The sequence below is a fragment of the Lynx rufus genome, unplaced genomic scaffold, assembly GCF_022079265.1.
Source record: "Lynx rufus isolate CCGP_SWC_20201006 ecotype Redwood Valley unplaced genomic scaffold, mLynRuf1.p SCAF_2, whole genome shotgun sequence".
Lineage (NCBI taxonomy): Eukaryota > Metazoa > Chordata > Mammalia > Carnivora > Felidae > Lynx > Lynx rufus.
The window spans coordinates 177,977,784-177,992,254 of record NW_025814834.1 but is presented as its reverse complement, the minus strand read 5'-3'; the positions used below and the strand labels follow the sequence as shown (position 1 = coordinate 177,992,254).

Here is a 14,471-nt window from a genome sequence, read left to right as displayed (position 1 = left end):
GAAATGAATTTTAAGAGAAATGTAAGTGACTTGGTAAAAGCAGTACCTACAATTTCCAAATCTCGGACTCTAAGGTAAGAGTTTCCAGGTCGCACATTTGATTTACATAATAGGCTAAGAAAATCATCGGGTCCTAATTACTCAGACAATGCTATTGATGCTCTGACAACAAAAGGAGGTCGAAGGTAAGACCAACCCTTTTAATATCTTCTATGCACTTAATGATGTAGCTTCTCTTGATTGCTTCCTTCACCGCGTATGCGTCACTCAGGATCGTCAGGTGCTCCTCCAGGGCTTGCTGGATAAGGCTACTGGGCAGGGTCGGAAGATGGGCCAGTTCCCAGAGTACATCTAACACCTACAATAACACCACACAAGATGAGCCCACACATGCACGAACAACCGCATAAAGTATGTGGAGCTGGAAAGATTAATTTCATCCTCCTGCCTTTCCAGACGTGGTCTCAAAGCGAGCTTCCCGGCCTATTCTTCCAATCAGGCTCAACAGCTTCTGTCTTACTCTATCGCTTTCCGTCTCCCAGCTCTGCGGAAGGGAAAAGGCAAGACAATCCAATTGTATCAAACCGGCAAAATATGCAGAAAGTTTACACCTGAGCTAGAAAGGTTCGCTAAAGCAAGAAGAGTGTATGTTTAGAAGCTTCCAGCTTAGAGGGGGAAGCTTCTTTTAGAAAAAACTTAAAAAGCTAGCACGTTTGACTGGACACGTACCTTCTGAATGAGAACAAACAAATGATTAAGCTGATCTGAATTAAATTTGACAGCTGCTGCAGCAATAATAGTATGGATGTTCTCGATCACAGTAGATGATTGTCCCGACTGGAAAAGGAAACATGGGGGGCAAGTTAAGTCCTGGAACTTGGAAAGAACCTCAGCCTCCCATCCCCCCCCACCCACTCCCCCCTCCTGCAACTGACAGAAGAGGAAAGCAAAGCAGCAATAAAGATAAACTGATTCCAGTTTCATTGGCATTCCCTTGCATGAGAATACTGGCAAAACTAAAGGAAGCGACCCTTGTTAATGGCCATCGGTTGGCCTTGGTTAAATTCCTAGCACTATTAAATCTTTCAAAAGATGACAGTTAAGTGCTCAATCTGACATATTCACTTCAACGGGAGTGCAAAGTATTTTCGACTGGCAAATAAAGATTCAAATTGATTTCAGGACTTTGCATTCACTTCCAGCTGAGGGGAGTCTCTACCTCGTTTTCTATTTTGCTCATAGATACATTGTAACTTCAATGAATAGTTATTTATTCCTTGGGCAGTAAGTTTCTGCTTCAGAGATGTAGGTCCTGTGGCTGTCCTTATGGTTGAAACTCACTTTATGACCTCAACCATGACTCCATGATGCCTCACTGCTCACCATGTGGAGGACTTGAAAGGCAGGGACTTTTTTAGAGTCAATTCCACAAGAATTTTCCAGTATCTGCCATATACAAACATTCACCGCATGCAGTAGGGATATACATTGTATCCATCATGATCTCTAATCTTTAGCCTTATGTGGACTCACAACTTACACTCAGACATTCTGTGAGGGTATTCAATCAACGAAAGCAGACAGGGGAAGTAAGATCTGTAGGACCCAGGATGGTTTTCTATCAGTCCTGTACCTGCCAATCACATTTCCTCTACTAGCTATGCTCCCGCTAGGTCCTGCCCAGGGGAGGCACTGCGGGGAGATGAGAAGGCAGGGGGAAGAAAGAGGCACTGCTCTGTGCTCAGGGACTGGACGCAGGTGCTGGCCCTGGTGGCAGCACGGGCTTCCAGGAGCCCTGCTGGGGGTGCCAGGCTCATGGGCAACCCCGGCATTTGCAGCGAAAGCATCTCCAAAAGCAGATTCCTTTCCTTGCACTTTGTATGCCCTTTCCCCATTCCGCTCCCCCAGCATTCCTGCTTCTCTCTTTTGCTCTTCCCCCCTAGCAACACCTTTGTCAACAACCCCCAGTATCCAGTTCCCTCTGAGACACCTAGCAAGGCTTCTGTTTCCTGACCAGGTTCTGACTGATACAGTGTCTAAGAGGGTACAGTCGAGGTGAGCTCCGGGCCTCCTTCTGGCTGGGCAACTAGATGAAGGCTAACACCATTACTGAAACAGACCGAAAAAGGATTAGGTACTGACATACTGGACTTGAGATGCCTACAAGATGGCATGCATGAAGGCACAAGAGTTATATATACATTTACATACACTGCACTGGAGGGCCAAGAAGAGGTATGGATTAGGGACAGAATTCTGAGAGTCAGCAGCATCCAAAAGCAGTCAAAGCCACAGGAGTGGAGGAAACTGCCTAATGGAAGATTATACACTGAGGAAAGGGCCAAGGACTAAGGCTTGAAAGAAACTGACATTTACAAAGTAGAAGAGAATAAGTTAGTAAAGGAGACTTGAAGAGGGTGCCAGAAAAGTGGGAGGAAAATGAGCCAAATGGATATTAACAGAGCGAAGGAAAAAGAAAATGAAGGGTGTGGCTGATTCTGTCACAGCTGCTGAGGGTCCTGGTAAGCTGAGGTCTGTAAACTCAGTGTTACTTTCATCCTCATTTAACAGAACTGAACAGGAAACACCTATCCATGAACATAGATAAGCAAACGCAGTGAAAAGAACAGGACACTGACAGACAAAAGACATGTAACTCCTAACTGCTGTGTGGCCTGTGGTAAAGCTTTTCATTTTTTTCAATCTGAGACATGAGAAGACTAGACTAGCTGGGTAGTTTTACATCTTCTGGGTAGTGCAATCCTTTTGCACATATGCAATCTTAGCAGAAGCCCTGAACTGCAAAACAGATTGGAGCAGCTCCGCTTTGACTAAAGCAGGATACAAGATCCATTTCCCTGCTTGTTCACCACTCTCCTTCCCTCTCCTTCTGACAGAAATGTCAGAAAAAGGCAAAAATAGTTCTGATCAACTTACCTGTATCTTCCAAATTTTAGTAAGTTCATCTAAAGACAATTTACTGCCCAAGAGTTCAATAATCCCCTTTATACGATCACAGTATTGTGCTTGGTCTATGTTGCCTAAGGGAAGAAACACCCAAGAGGCAGACAGATTCAGTGAACATTGACTTTCTAAATACGATTCTATTAATTCAAAGCAATATTAACTCGCTACCAGATTTAAAGGCTAATACAGTCAAAACAACATTTTCACACCTTTCTTTGATATAAAAATACATCACTTACAACTATGTGTTAAGAAATATATGTTTTTAAAAAGCAACTTACCTTCCAGTGCAATGGACAGAACTGAGTTTTCAACCAGCCAATCTAACAATCTGTCTGTATCTATAGCATTCTTCACAGATTTGGATAAAGTGCTATCTTCTATTAGTTTGGTTACCTAAGAAGACAGGATTATTGTGACAGAATCCAGCACAAATATGCACAATCACAATCTTCATATATATGTATACATACCCTGTGACTTTTACAGTGTTGCAATGTGGTCTGATAATTAGCCAAAATGTATCAAAGGCCAGTTACTGTAATAAGTTAACAGACTACTTATTCCTGATGTCTCTTTAAAAGGAGCCGGGGCACCTGGCTGGCTCAGTCAGTTGAGCATCTGACTTCAGCTCAGGTCATAGATCTCATAGTTCATGAGTTCGAGCCCCACATGGGGCTCTGTACTGACAGCTCAGAGCCTGGAGCCTGCTTTGAATTGTGTCTCTCTCTCTCTCTCTCTCTGCCCTTCCCCCACTCGTGCTCTCTCTCTTTCTCAAAAATAAATAAAAATATTAAAAAAAAAAAAAAGAATGTGGAGCCAACAAGGGCACTCTCTGGGCAATTTCACAAAAACACTAAATATTTCCAAATATTTCAGAGAATGAATTTTGAATGTAACACATGTAGAAAGATCGCATTAACAATTACGAACACAGATACCATTTTATATATAATCGCTGGTACCTCTTTTTTGTATGATTACAAGAAATTATTCTGCTTCATTTCTCAACATTCTGATATTAATGACCGCAAGTTCTGGCAGAACTTAAAGCGTCTGTGCTTTAAGTCTTCTACAAACAAATACAAAACTTACTTCTTTGAGGGAATTCATTTTAGCGCTAAAATGTGGCGACTTCAGCATGCGCAGCAGGATGTCTAATCGAAGGTCATCCACCACGGTCACCAAATCCGGCTGGAAGCGCATGCAGAGTAACTTGATGGCAGACAAGAGCTCGGGGATGCTAACCAATCTCTTTTATTCAAAGCACACACAAACAGAAAAGGAGCCATGAGAACGTTCTGCTCCCAGTTCAGACACGGGAGTACGGGACATTTTCAACAGCAATGGTGGGTGGTATCCCATACTCCATATGGTCAATTAACTAGTTTGCTTCTAAACAAAAGTTAGCACACAGGTGAGCAAAGGGAAGGATCCTGTGAGAATTTCAAGGTCAACAACATAAAGACTGTTAAACTTAAATGCTAAAATTACTTTAAACAACTTTGGACAAGCTTGTAGTACTGAATTATTTAAAAGCTTCTTCAATGCTATACCTATTAGAATACTCTCTAAATCAACACGTTAGTAAAATTCTGAACGGTATCACTTGCTGAGAACCCTATAATCACTCTATTGATTTCATGCCAACCTGGTGCTTCAGAATACTGATGCTTTACAAAAAGCGTTTCTTGGTTAGAAAATGTACAATGAACTTGATGTGAGTTGTATATGACCAGAATCCAAAGAACAATGGCGTGTGAACCCTGCCCCGAGTCCCGGCTGTGCTTTGAGGACTAACAGGCTCTGGGGCCTACCTGTCTGGAGACAGGATTTACCTTATCTTTGAGGTCCTTTTCCTCCACGCTCCGTACATCCTGGATCGCAGTAAGGATGACTGGGTCTAGCATCGGCTGCAGAAAAGATGTGCTGCGGTTAATAAAGACTCCGGATTCTGCCCCAGAACTAGAGAGCAGACACTTCTTCATTCACACTTAACAAAGGACAGAGTGCAACGGAAGGATCTCAATTCTAGTGCCAAGAGCCCCATAGCTAGCTAGCTCCTACCATCCCAAGTAGGCCGTACCCGACTCCATGGCCCAGCTCCTTTAATACCACATGGGTGCAAGCCCTGTCATCACTATCTCAGAAGGGTCCTTTCAAAGAGCAACCAAAGACACATAAACTAACTTTTAAAACATGAAGCATGAGTAGGTATTATTTCTGTAATAAAGTAAATATTTGGTGTTTGATTTTAACAACTGCATATAAGCACAGACCACGAAAAAAAAAATGCTGTGATATGCACTATTTTTGTGTGCTGATATAAATGAGGCCTACAGACAAGACTCCTACAACACATCGCTCGGGGTTGGTAGCAAATCAGATAACTAACTCTAAATATTACATGAGGAGGAGGAAAATATTAGCTAGGTCTAAATGCTCACTTCCAACTAAGTAAAATAATTTTTAAAAACTTCTCTGGTGACAAGAGAAGATAGACAGCATATGGCTGTCAAAGCCAAGAAGACATTAGCAAAGAATTAAAATGACACCAGGCGATTATCCAACTGGGATTTCTTCCTCTACGCTTGCGTCCCCTGTCTGGGGAAGACTGGGGGCTGCTAGGGTAGGAGGCAAGCAGTGCTGTTCTCGTCAGTGGCACCCCCCGGCTCACTTCTCACTGCAGCTCAAAGGGCATGATCACCATTTGATAGACAAGAAGGCCAAAACACAGATGTTACGTATGTCTTCCAAAGCATACAAGGGGCAAGTGGTAGAGACCGTTGTTAATTTGCATCAGGTAATACGATGTGAACATGGTATGAGAATAAATTCAGAGCATGAATATATTGCTGAGTAAATCGAAGGTTGGCTAATTTGAAGCAATTAAATATGCTTTGGTTGGAAATTCAATACTTTTTACTCTTTTTGAAGTCTACTGTGCTTATTTATCTAAAACTTAGAATTTCTTTGTTAATTTTTTTTAGTCTTTATTCATTTTTGAGAGAGAGACAGAGAGAGAGAGACAGAGAACAAGGGAGGGAGGGAGGGGCAGAGAGAGAGAGGGAGACACAGAATCCGAAGCAGGCTCCAGGCTCTGAGCTGTCAGCACAGAGCCTGACGTAAGGCTCGAACCCATGAACCGTGAGATCGTGACCTGACTCAAGGCTGGACGCTTAACCAACTGAGCCACCCAGGCATCTCTAAAACTTAGAATTTCTAAAGAATTTAATATTAATTAGAAGCTAGAACATTTATGCTAAATCTCTTTCCACAAGGCAATGCATGGGTAGAGAGCATTTAAAAATCCAATCCTGGCCCTGATGATTAAAAAGCCAATTATTAAATTATTAGTATTTATTATTAAATTATTAAAAAGTCAAATAATTTTGCCTCATATCTTAGTGTTTCAACTATAAAATTAATGATTATATGTTTAATAAGGTGAAAGAACATAAAATGTTTCTAATGAGCTCAATATCCAGAATGAAGGAATACATAAATAGCCCACCATCTGATTTCATGTAAAAATCTTGCAGGATTACTCTGACATTTAAAGAAAGCATTTAACACTTAGAAATGGTAGAAATTTCCTGCACCTACTAACAAAATCGTATCTCCCTTGTTAAAACGAGATATTAGCAAGAAGGAACAGTGCATACAAAAACACTGCTCCCAAAGGACTCTATGCTTTCAAAGCCATTTATAGTGATTTAAAAAAAAATCTCTGGGAAAGTTACAGGTTTCACAGACCTATTTACAAAGAAAATAAAAAATGAAGGTATTTCAAAGTGACACTTTATTCAGTAAAACCTGTCAACTGAGATGGAAAGGAAACAAGAAAGTATAATAGGCCTTAAGCACTAGAAAACTGACATGCACAGCTCTGACTACTTGATGGCCTGTTGACTTACAACCTGCAGGGACGGGAGATCAGACAAGATGTGCTGTTAAGCTGTTATTCAGCAGTGACTTAGCTAGCAAGGAAGCCCAGTGGGTTGTTCAACACTGATCTCATTTAATACATAATGGCACTGAATCCTTAAACAATCCTGGGAAGGGGGCTGGGATATATGTCGACTATTTTACAGATAAGGAAACAAAAATACATGTAATCATATATAAATTCTATTTGATAAAATGATAAACTGAAAAGGTAAATCATCTTTTTAAATATTAGAAGTCTCCTCTACCTTGAATTATTAACCATTTTTTCGTTATTTTCTGAGAGTATTTTTATTAGAAGAATAGCTAATCTGAACAAAGAAAAGAAATAGGGCACAATTCTGACCAACCGATAAAAAGGTAATTATTACTGTCTGTATGTGTTAGGTCACCTACTGAAGCAAATGTAAAGTGGCCTGTCTTACCTGAACCACCGAGGAATTGAGGTACTCCGCACACACCCCCAAGGGCTGCACCAATGCTGAGACCGCCTGAAAACAACGACAGTGAAGGTCAGACATCAGTGTGAGAGGGTGTTTTTCCTTTCAGCATTAAACACGTCCCTTTCAGGGACAATCTGAAATGGTGACCAGATCAAGTCCCGAATGAATGACCAGACAAACCACACCCCCCAGACGGGAAGAACTGGTAACAAGACGTCAATCCATTTACATTGTTACAGAAATTTAATAGAATTTAAATCATAATAATGCCAATAAAACTTCTTTGGAGGACTGGATGAAAGACTTTTAAAACTTACATTGTAGAATACTAACAGTTTTTATTTGAAAAAGAAGGGGATAGTAGGCGAAGGAGTGAAATGTGCCTTCAACAAACCACTGAAGTCTCCCGTGGAGGAAATTATAAAACTTTACTGAAACGCGTAAGGGAAGGCCCAGATAAACCAGCAGATGCCATGTTCCCGAACGGAAAGAACCAGCACTGTAATTCTCCACACAGGGACCTATACGTTTAACACAATTCCAAACACAATCTCTGGGGGATTTCTGCAGGACAACCTGGCATGTTGATTATATTCAAAGGGCAGAAATACGAGAGCGATCAAGGAGATCTGAGAGAAGAAGGACGTGGGGCAGACTGGTACTACCAGGAAGGAAAGCTGTGCAGCAATAGTATAGAAATGGGAAAGAACGAACAAACCAACAGAAGGAACACACCCGCGTACACGTGGGGCTGTGACATGTGACTGAGCCAATACGTCGAAATAGGAGAGAAATCAGGGATTAGTCATTAGAGGATCTGATGACAATCAGTTACCTATTTGGAAGAAAATTAAACTGGATCTCTATCTTATGTAATATATAAAAATAAATTCTAAATGAATTCAAGAACCAAGTATAAAAAATAAAACTGTAAAAGTATAAAATAAAACAGGTATTTTTATAACTTTGAGATGGGAGAATATTCCCTAAGCAAGTTAGAAAACTCTTAAAGCCATTAAAGAAAAAATGGGGAATTTTTATAAAATGTGGAAGCTCCTGTTAGCAAAAGACACTATCAATAAAAATAAAAAGAGAAGCAAAAGACTGGGAGAAAAAATTTACAGATAGATAAAATGGGCATGGCATTGATATGCTGAACATAAAAAGAATTCCTGAAAGTTAACAAGAAAACCCCAAAGAAACCTAAATAATGATGTCAATTTATAGAAGAAATGTAAACAGCCAATAATCACATGATGAGATGCTCAAATTCACAGGAAATGAGAGTATTGCAAATTAAATAACAAAATACTATTTTTGTCAATTATAATGAAAAAATTAAAGGTGGAAAATATTCAATACTAACGAGAGAAATAGGAAACGAGTTTATGGGAGTACAGACTGGTCCAAATAAATCTCTTTTTTGGAAAGAGATTTATTACTATGAATTATATTAAAAATTACATTTTCTAGGAATTTGTCCTTCAGAAATGTTACCATATGCACATAAAGACAAATTTACATATTTACATGGTGCCCACGAATAAGTGACAGCATCATGGTACAACAGTTGCAGAAACACATTACAGCCATTAAAATCAAGGACAGCACGGATCTGGAAAGATGTCCGTGATATAACGTTAAATGAAAATATGCTACTACATATAGCTTGATTACAATTCAGCCTTAAAGAAAGAGAAAGCAGGAAAGAACGTATACAGGTATATTCCACATAAATTTAGGCAAAAGTCAGAAATGCTAGGAGTCAAATGGGTAGCTATTACCTAGGAAGATGGTAGAGGTGTGGGGGCTTGGGGCGATGGAGGACAGGCACCTTCCATTCCTTACTTTGTACAGGTAATTAAAAAAAATTTTTTTTAACGCTTATTTTTGAGAGAGAAAAAGTGAGAGCAAGCGGGGGAAGCGGCAGAGAGAGAGGGAGACAAAGAATCTGAAGCAGGCTCCCGGCTCCGAGCTGTGAGCAGAGCCTGATGTGGGGCTTGAACTCATGAACCGTGAGATCATGACCTGAGGTGAAGTCGGATGCACAACCAACTGAGCCACTCGGGGGGTCCCTGTACAGGTATTTTTAACTGATCAATTGTGAACGTTGCTTTTTCACAGTATTTTTCAAATTCAAAAATATATAAATATAAATGTAAATGTAAAATGAATGCATTTACTTGTACTCAGTGGCCTATATTTATTCTAGGACACAGTCACCTTAACTGCTCAGGAAGCAGCATTTATTGTGAAATTTTAATCCTTGTTTGATAAAATCAGAGCCCTAATCTTTGGAATCTCTTTCTCCTATGCCTGAATTTCATCATCATCTCAAATACAACTAAGCAATATAATTCTCTACCAACTGCAGCAAACAACACGGTTGTTTGAAAAATGGTCTGACCTAAGGGAAAAATCTTGGAGGACTCTTTAACCTCAAGATATTTAATAATAATGAGGGTAAGTCCAGATTCCTATGTATCTACCTTTAAGCCAATTTTCTTCCAAGTAGGGTAGAAACTTGGACTGCTCTGTGTTTTTTTTTTAAATACATTAACTCTGCCAGAAATTAGTATTTTAACATTTTAAAAATATGAAGCAATTTCTTTTTTTAAAAAATTTATTTATTTTGAGAGAGAGAAAAAAAAGAGAGAGAGCATGCATGCACACGGTGAGGAGAGGCAGAGAGAGAGAATCTCATGCAGGCTCTGCACTGTTAGCATGTAGCCTGACGCATGGCTCGAACCCACAAACGGTGAGAATGTGACCTCAGCCAAAATCAAGAGTCAGATGATTAACTGACTGAGCCACTCAGGCACCCCGAAGCTAATCTCTAATATGACCAATGACCTATTCAGCCAGTTTTTGAGAAATAAGTAAATTGGATAAAACCCTGTATCTGAAAAGGTTTTTGGTTTTAAATGGTTTTGCTTTTTTAAAAAAAAAAAATTTATGTTTATTCATTTCTGAAAGACAGAGAGCACAAGCAGGGGTGGGGCGGAGAGACAGGGGGGACACAGAATCTGAAGCAGGCTCCGGGCTCTGAGCTGTCAGCACAGAGCCCCACACGGGGCTCGAACTCACAAACCACGAGATCATGACCTGAGCCAAAGTCGGATGCGCCCCATAAACGGTTTTGCTTCTTAAATCATTACCCATTATTTTCCAGATCAGTAGTCACTTCTAACATGCTTGGTCCACTCAATGGGGATCAAAATGACGGCCAAACAGCCTAGTTAACATTCAGGGAAGGGAGAAGACACTCCCTGGTCAGTGTCAGCAGAAGGCTTGGCAGACACTTAATCTTTCAGGATAAACAGTGGGTGGCAAGAAAGGGTCAGTTTATTACCAAGCATACCATCAGACTCTCTCCTGGATGTTACTTCCCTCCCTCAAAGACGGACCAAGCAAGTTAGCTGATTAGTCGCGGTTCCGCAGGAGCAAGCGCTGCTCTAAGCACAATCCTACGTCACTCAGGGGCAACGAATGACTTTACCCCATCACCTTCTGTTCTCAGTACATCACGGTAGCTAGCACAGTGTCCTACATGTGGCCAAGTACATAACGAGCAGTTAAGTGATCAACCAGAAGACAGAATAAAATACTCCTAGTTACAAACAAGTCAGCCCTCTGTGAAAAATAAAAGATTAAGTTATTCCCCTTACCATAAGGTTAAATGTCTTTGAGAAAATGAAGTCCCATATAAAAAGAGGATGTACTGATTCTGAGGGAGGATTCTAAGCTCCTGTGACAGCCCTTGTTATCTAGGAGTCCTACAATACAAAAAACTTCCTACCAACCTTAAAATGAAATATTTTGTTGTGCCTGGCACCAGGGAAGACTTTCTGATGTAATGGAGTCATAATACTGTATGTACACATATCTTTGCCACATACAGCAACTGTCCTTAAAAAGCAAGATGATTTCACACAACCATCACAAATTAGGAGGCAAATGCCAAAAGCAAAGGGAAATGGGGGGGGGGGAAGCAAATACCCTACACTGAAATTTGGTTATGATTAGGAGCAAACATTCCTTTATCAGAGCCACTGAAACCGCTCCTGCAGAGATAACTTAACACTGTAACGTTTCATTGACTGTGTCCAGACCACGTCCCCTGGGTAACATACCAGCCCGAATAAAGCGAACTTCTGCTATGGGCACACAGACTGGTTTAACTTACCCCAAGTTCTATATCTTCCGAATGAAGCTTGGCTTGGATTGCTGCAAATCCGCCTAATTCTCCAAACTGAGAAGAGAAAGGGCACAAATTAATTTTAAAATGCTGTACGTTAATAATTTAAACAAGACACAAAGGCTACCATTCTACTCTGCCAATGTGCTCTGTAATACTGATCTAGAGAAAGCCATCACAAAGATAATTCTATTGCTCCTGCGATACACTGCAGGGGATGTGCTAAATCCTGACGCTGGTGCTCATCTGTATAAACAGCATATGATAAAGAAGAGGAGGAACTGAAAAACATTCTTATTGTTCTTTCTAGCTGTCATTTACCTAAAATACCAAACTCTAAGCAATTTCATTAAAAGAAGGAAAATACGACCATATTAATAAAAGTTATATACCTTATTTACCAAATCCACAACCCATCCGTGAGGCTCCTATGAGAAAAGAAAATAGAAATTGAGCTGGTGATATGAGAACTTCCCCATGGGCCCATAGATGTTTTTTGTTTTTTGTTTTTTGTTTTTTAATTTTTGAGACAGAGAGAGACAGAGCATGAGCAGGGGAGGGCAGAGAGAGAGGGAGACACAGAATCCAAAGCAGACTCCAGGCTCTGAGCTGTCAGCACAGAGCCCGACGCGTGGCTTGAACCCACAGACTGCGAGATCATAACCTGAGCTGAAGTCGGACACTCAACTGACTGAGCCTCCCAGGCGCCCCTACCATAGATTTCTTTTTAACCTAAGCGAAGAGTTGGGAGAAGAAAATATTAAGATTTGAAAAATATTTCAAAAGGCTTTTCTACATGTTTCTTAATGTGAGTCTCTGACATTTGTATATAATTTTAGGAGCCTGCACGTCTGTACTTGGATGCCACTGCTACAGTATGGAGCATTCTTGCATTTCTGGGTAGTTGACGTCAGCTGTTTAAGCTCTCCAAGGTACAGGGTAACTTGAGTCAAATTCTCTAGGAAAATTACATTTTAGAAATCAAGAATTATTACTAAAGAGGAGCAAATCAGGAATAAAAAGGTTAAATTTTAGCCCCTGTTGTCCCACTAATTGGTGCCCTGGAGCAAGTGCTTTCTTTTCTCCTCTTTTCTTCCTTCCTTTCTTTTTCTAAGCATTCACTGCTCTGGGGGCTGAATAATATTTGGGGAACAGTGACTAGGAAGAGATGTGGTACCTGCTTTCACAGAGCTCATATTGAAGCAGCTTCAACAGAAACAAGCAAACCAACACATACCTAACAGGATTCACACTGTGCTAAGTCCCACAAAAGGAAAAAACACAAAAAGGTCTTCAAATGACAGAAGGAGCCTCCTTTGCTCAGAGTGGTGGTCATGGAAACCCTCTCTGAAGAGGTGGTCTTCAAGCTGGATCCTACAGGATGAGACCGATTTAGCCACTCAAATAGTCCAGGCAGAGAGGCCAAAATGGCAAAGGTCCTGTTTGGGGAAGGCAGTCAAGAGTAACTGAGGGGACTTCCCCCACCACCCCGCGGGGACACAGCAAGTCGGGAGGAGCGGCACAGGTAGAGCTGTGGAGACGGGCAGAGTGCAGACCATGCAGAAACTTGCAGGCTGCGGCTGGAAGGAAAGCAACAAAAGTGCTTAAGCCAGAAGCGATGCATTTCATGCTTTACGACGACCAGTCTTGCAGTTGTGTGGAGGATGGAATGGGCCAGATAAATGAGAGTGGAGGGAGAGATAGCAGCTGGAGGACTAATGCGGTAACTAGATTAGACGGGATGGTGTCGGGGGGGGGTAGGATGGCAGCAGTGGAGGCAGAGAGAAGGCAACTGAAGACACCTTCAAGATGAATTCAAAGGACATGTTTATGGTTGCTTATGGGTTGTAAGAAAAGGGATAAATCGTGGCCGACTCCTATGCTTTTGGCTTGAGCACCTAGGTAGATGGTGATGTGGTTTACAGAGAGGGAGAAGAAGGAAGGCTGGCGAGACAAAAGGAAGTTCCATTTCAAGCACACTAAGTTGGAGGCATCTGTGTGGCGACCAAAAGGAATGGTTGGCTCGTCAAGTATGGTGTGCTCAGAGGAGAGGTTTGGGCCACAGAGATACAAACCGAAGGGCCATCAGCACAAAGACTGCATTTGCTTCCATGAGAAGAAAGACAGTTCTTGGGGGAAAGAATAGTGGACAAAGAGAGGGCAGCTCTGGATTAAAGCTGGACAGAAAGCAAGGAATCAAGAAAGGCAAAGTGACTTAGGAGGTAGCAAGAGACTGCCAGACGAACCGATTTCGGAGAGGGACAAACTGATGGTGACCACTGCTGTGGGTGGTGTTAAGAGACGTTTCCTTGGGATCTGGAAACTTAGAAGCTGCTGGTGCCTTACCGAGGGTGGTTTCAGTGGAGCGGCAGAAAAAGAAGGCAGACTGGCACAGTCTGAAGAGTTAATGGAGACTTTTGTCTAGTTGCCCTAAACACCTCTCTGAAGGATGAAAACATTTAAAAAAAAATCTTTCAACACACATAGCTGAGTTGGCACAAAGTGCTCAGAGGCTGAACACAAAGAGAAAGCAGAAATCGTGTGAGGTAAGCAGACTCTGAGGCTAGCCTTCACCGTGCAGGCATCTGTGGAACCCTGGTGACCTCCTGCCTCCATTTTCACAGCCCTACGGTGCCTGAGAAACAGGACCCAAAGCCAAGGTGGGGGCTGGGAGACTAAGAGGAGGTAGTCACTTAAAACTGGAGCTCAAAGGGCTACAGCCTCAGGGTAAGGTGGGCTGAAAGAACTTACCTGGAGAAAGGGAGAGCAACAGGGAAGCCTGCCTACGTGCACTCTGGTACTGGATGCAGGGGAGAAAAAAAATTCTCTAAGAATCTGTGGCCACTGAACTGCCCTCATACGGCTTCACTTCTCAAATTCACGCTGATTTCACGGTCTGAAATACCGTAAGCTGA

The 14,471-nt window shown here is 41.6% G+C and overlaps 1 protein-coding gene across 1 annotated transcript in view; it reads right to left on the bottom strand.

Annotated features, from left to right (window-relative positions):
• Positions 1 to 14,471, bottom strand: part of USP24 (ubiquitin specific peptidase 24) — a 140,406-nt gene that overhangs the window by 86,577 nt on the left and 39,358 nt on the right. Inside the window, exons 6-15 of the mRNA XM_047085710.1 lie at positions 11,949 to 11,984; positions 11,545 to 11,610; positions 7,341 to 7,406; positions 4,806 to 4,880; positions 4,063 to 4,221; positions 3,249 to 3,363; positions 2,938 to 3,041; positions 730 to 837; positions 449 to 544; positions 197 to 358 (exon numbers count right to left, since the gene is read on the bottom strand). Of these exons, the coding sequence (XP_046941666.1) occupies positions 197 to 358; positions 449 to 544; positions 730 to 837; positions 2,938 to 3,041; positions 3,249 to 3,363; positions 4,063 to 4,221; positions 4,806 to 4,880; positions 7,341 to 7,406; positions 11,545 to 11,610; positions 11,949 to 11,984 (987 nt within the window). The remainder of the gene's footprint in view (positions 1 to 196; positions 359 to 448; positions 545 to 729; positions 838 to 2,937; positions 3,042 to 3,248; positions 3,364 to 4,062; positions 4,222 to 4,805; positions 4,881 to 7,340; positions 7,407 to 11,544; positions 11,611 to 11,948; positions 11,985 to 14,471) is intronic.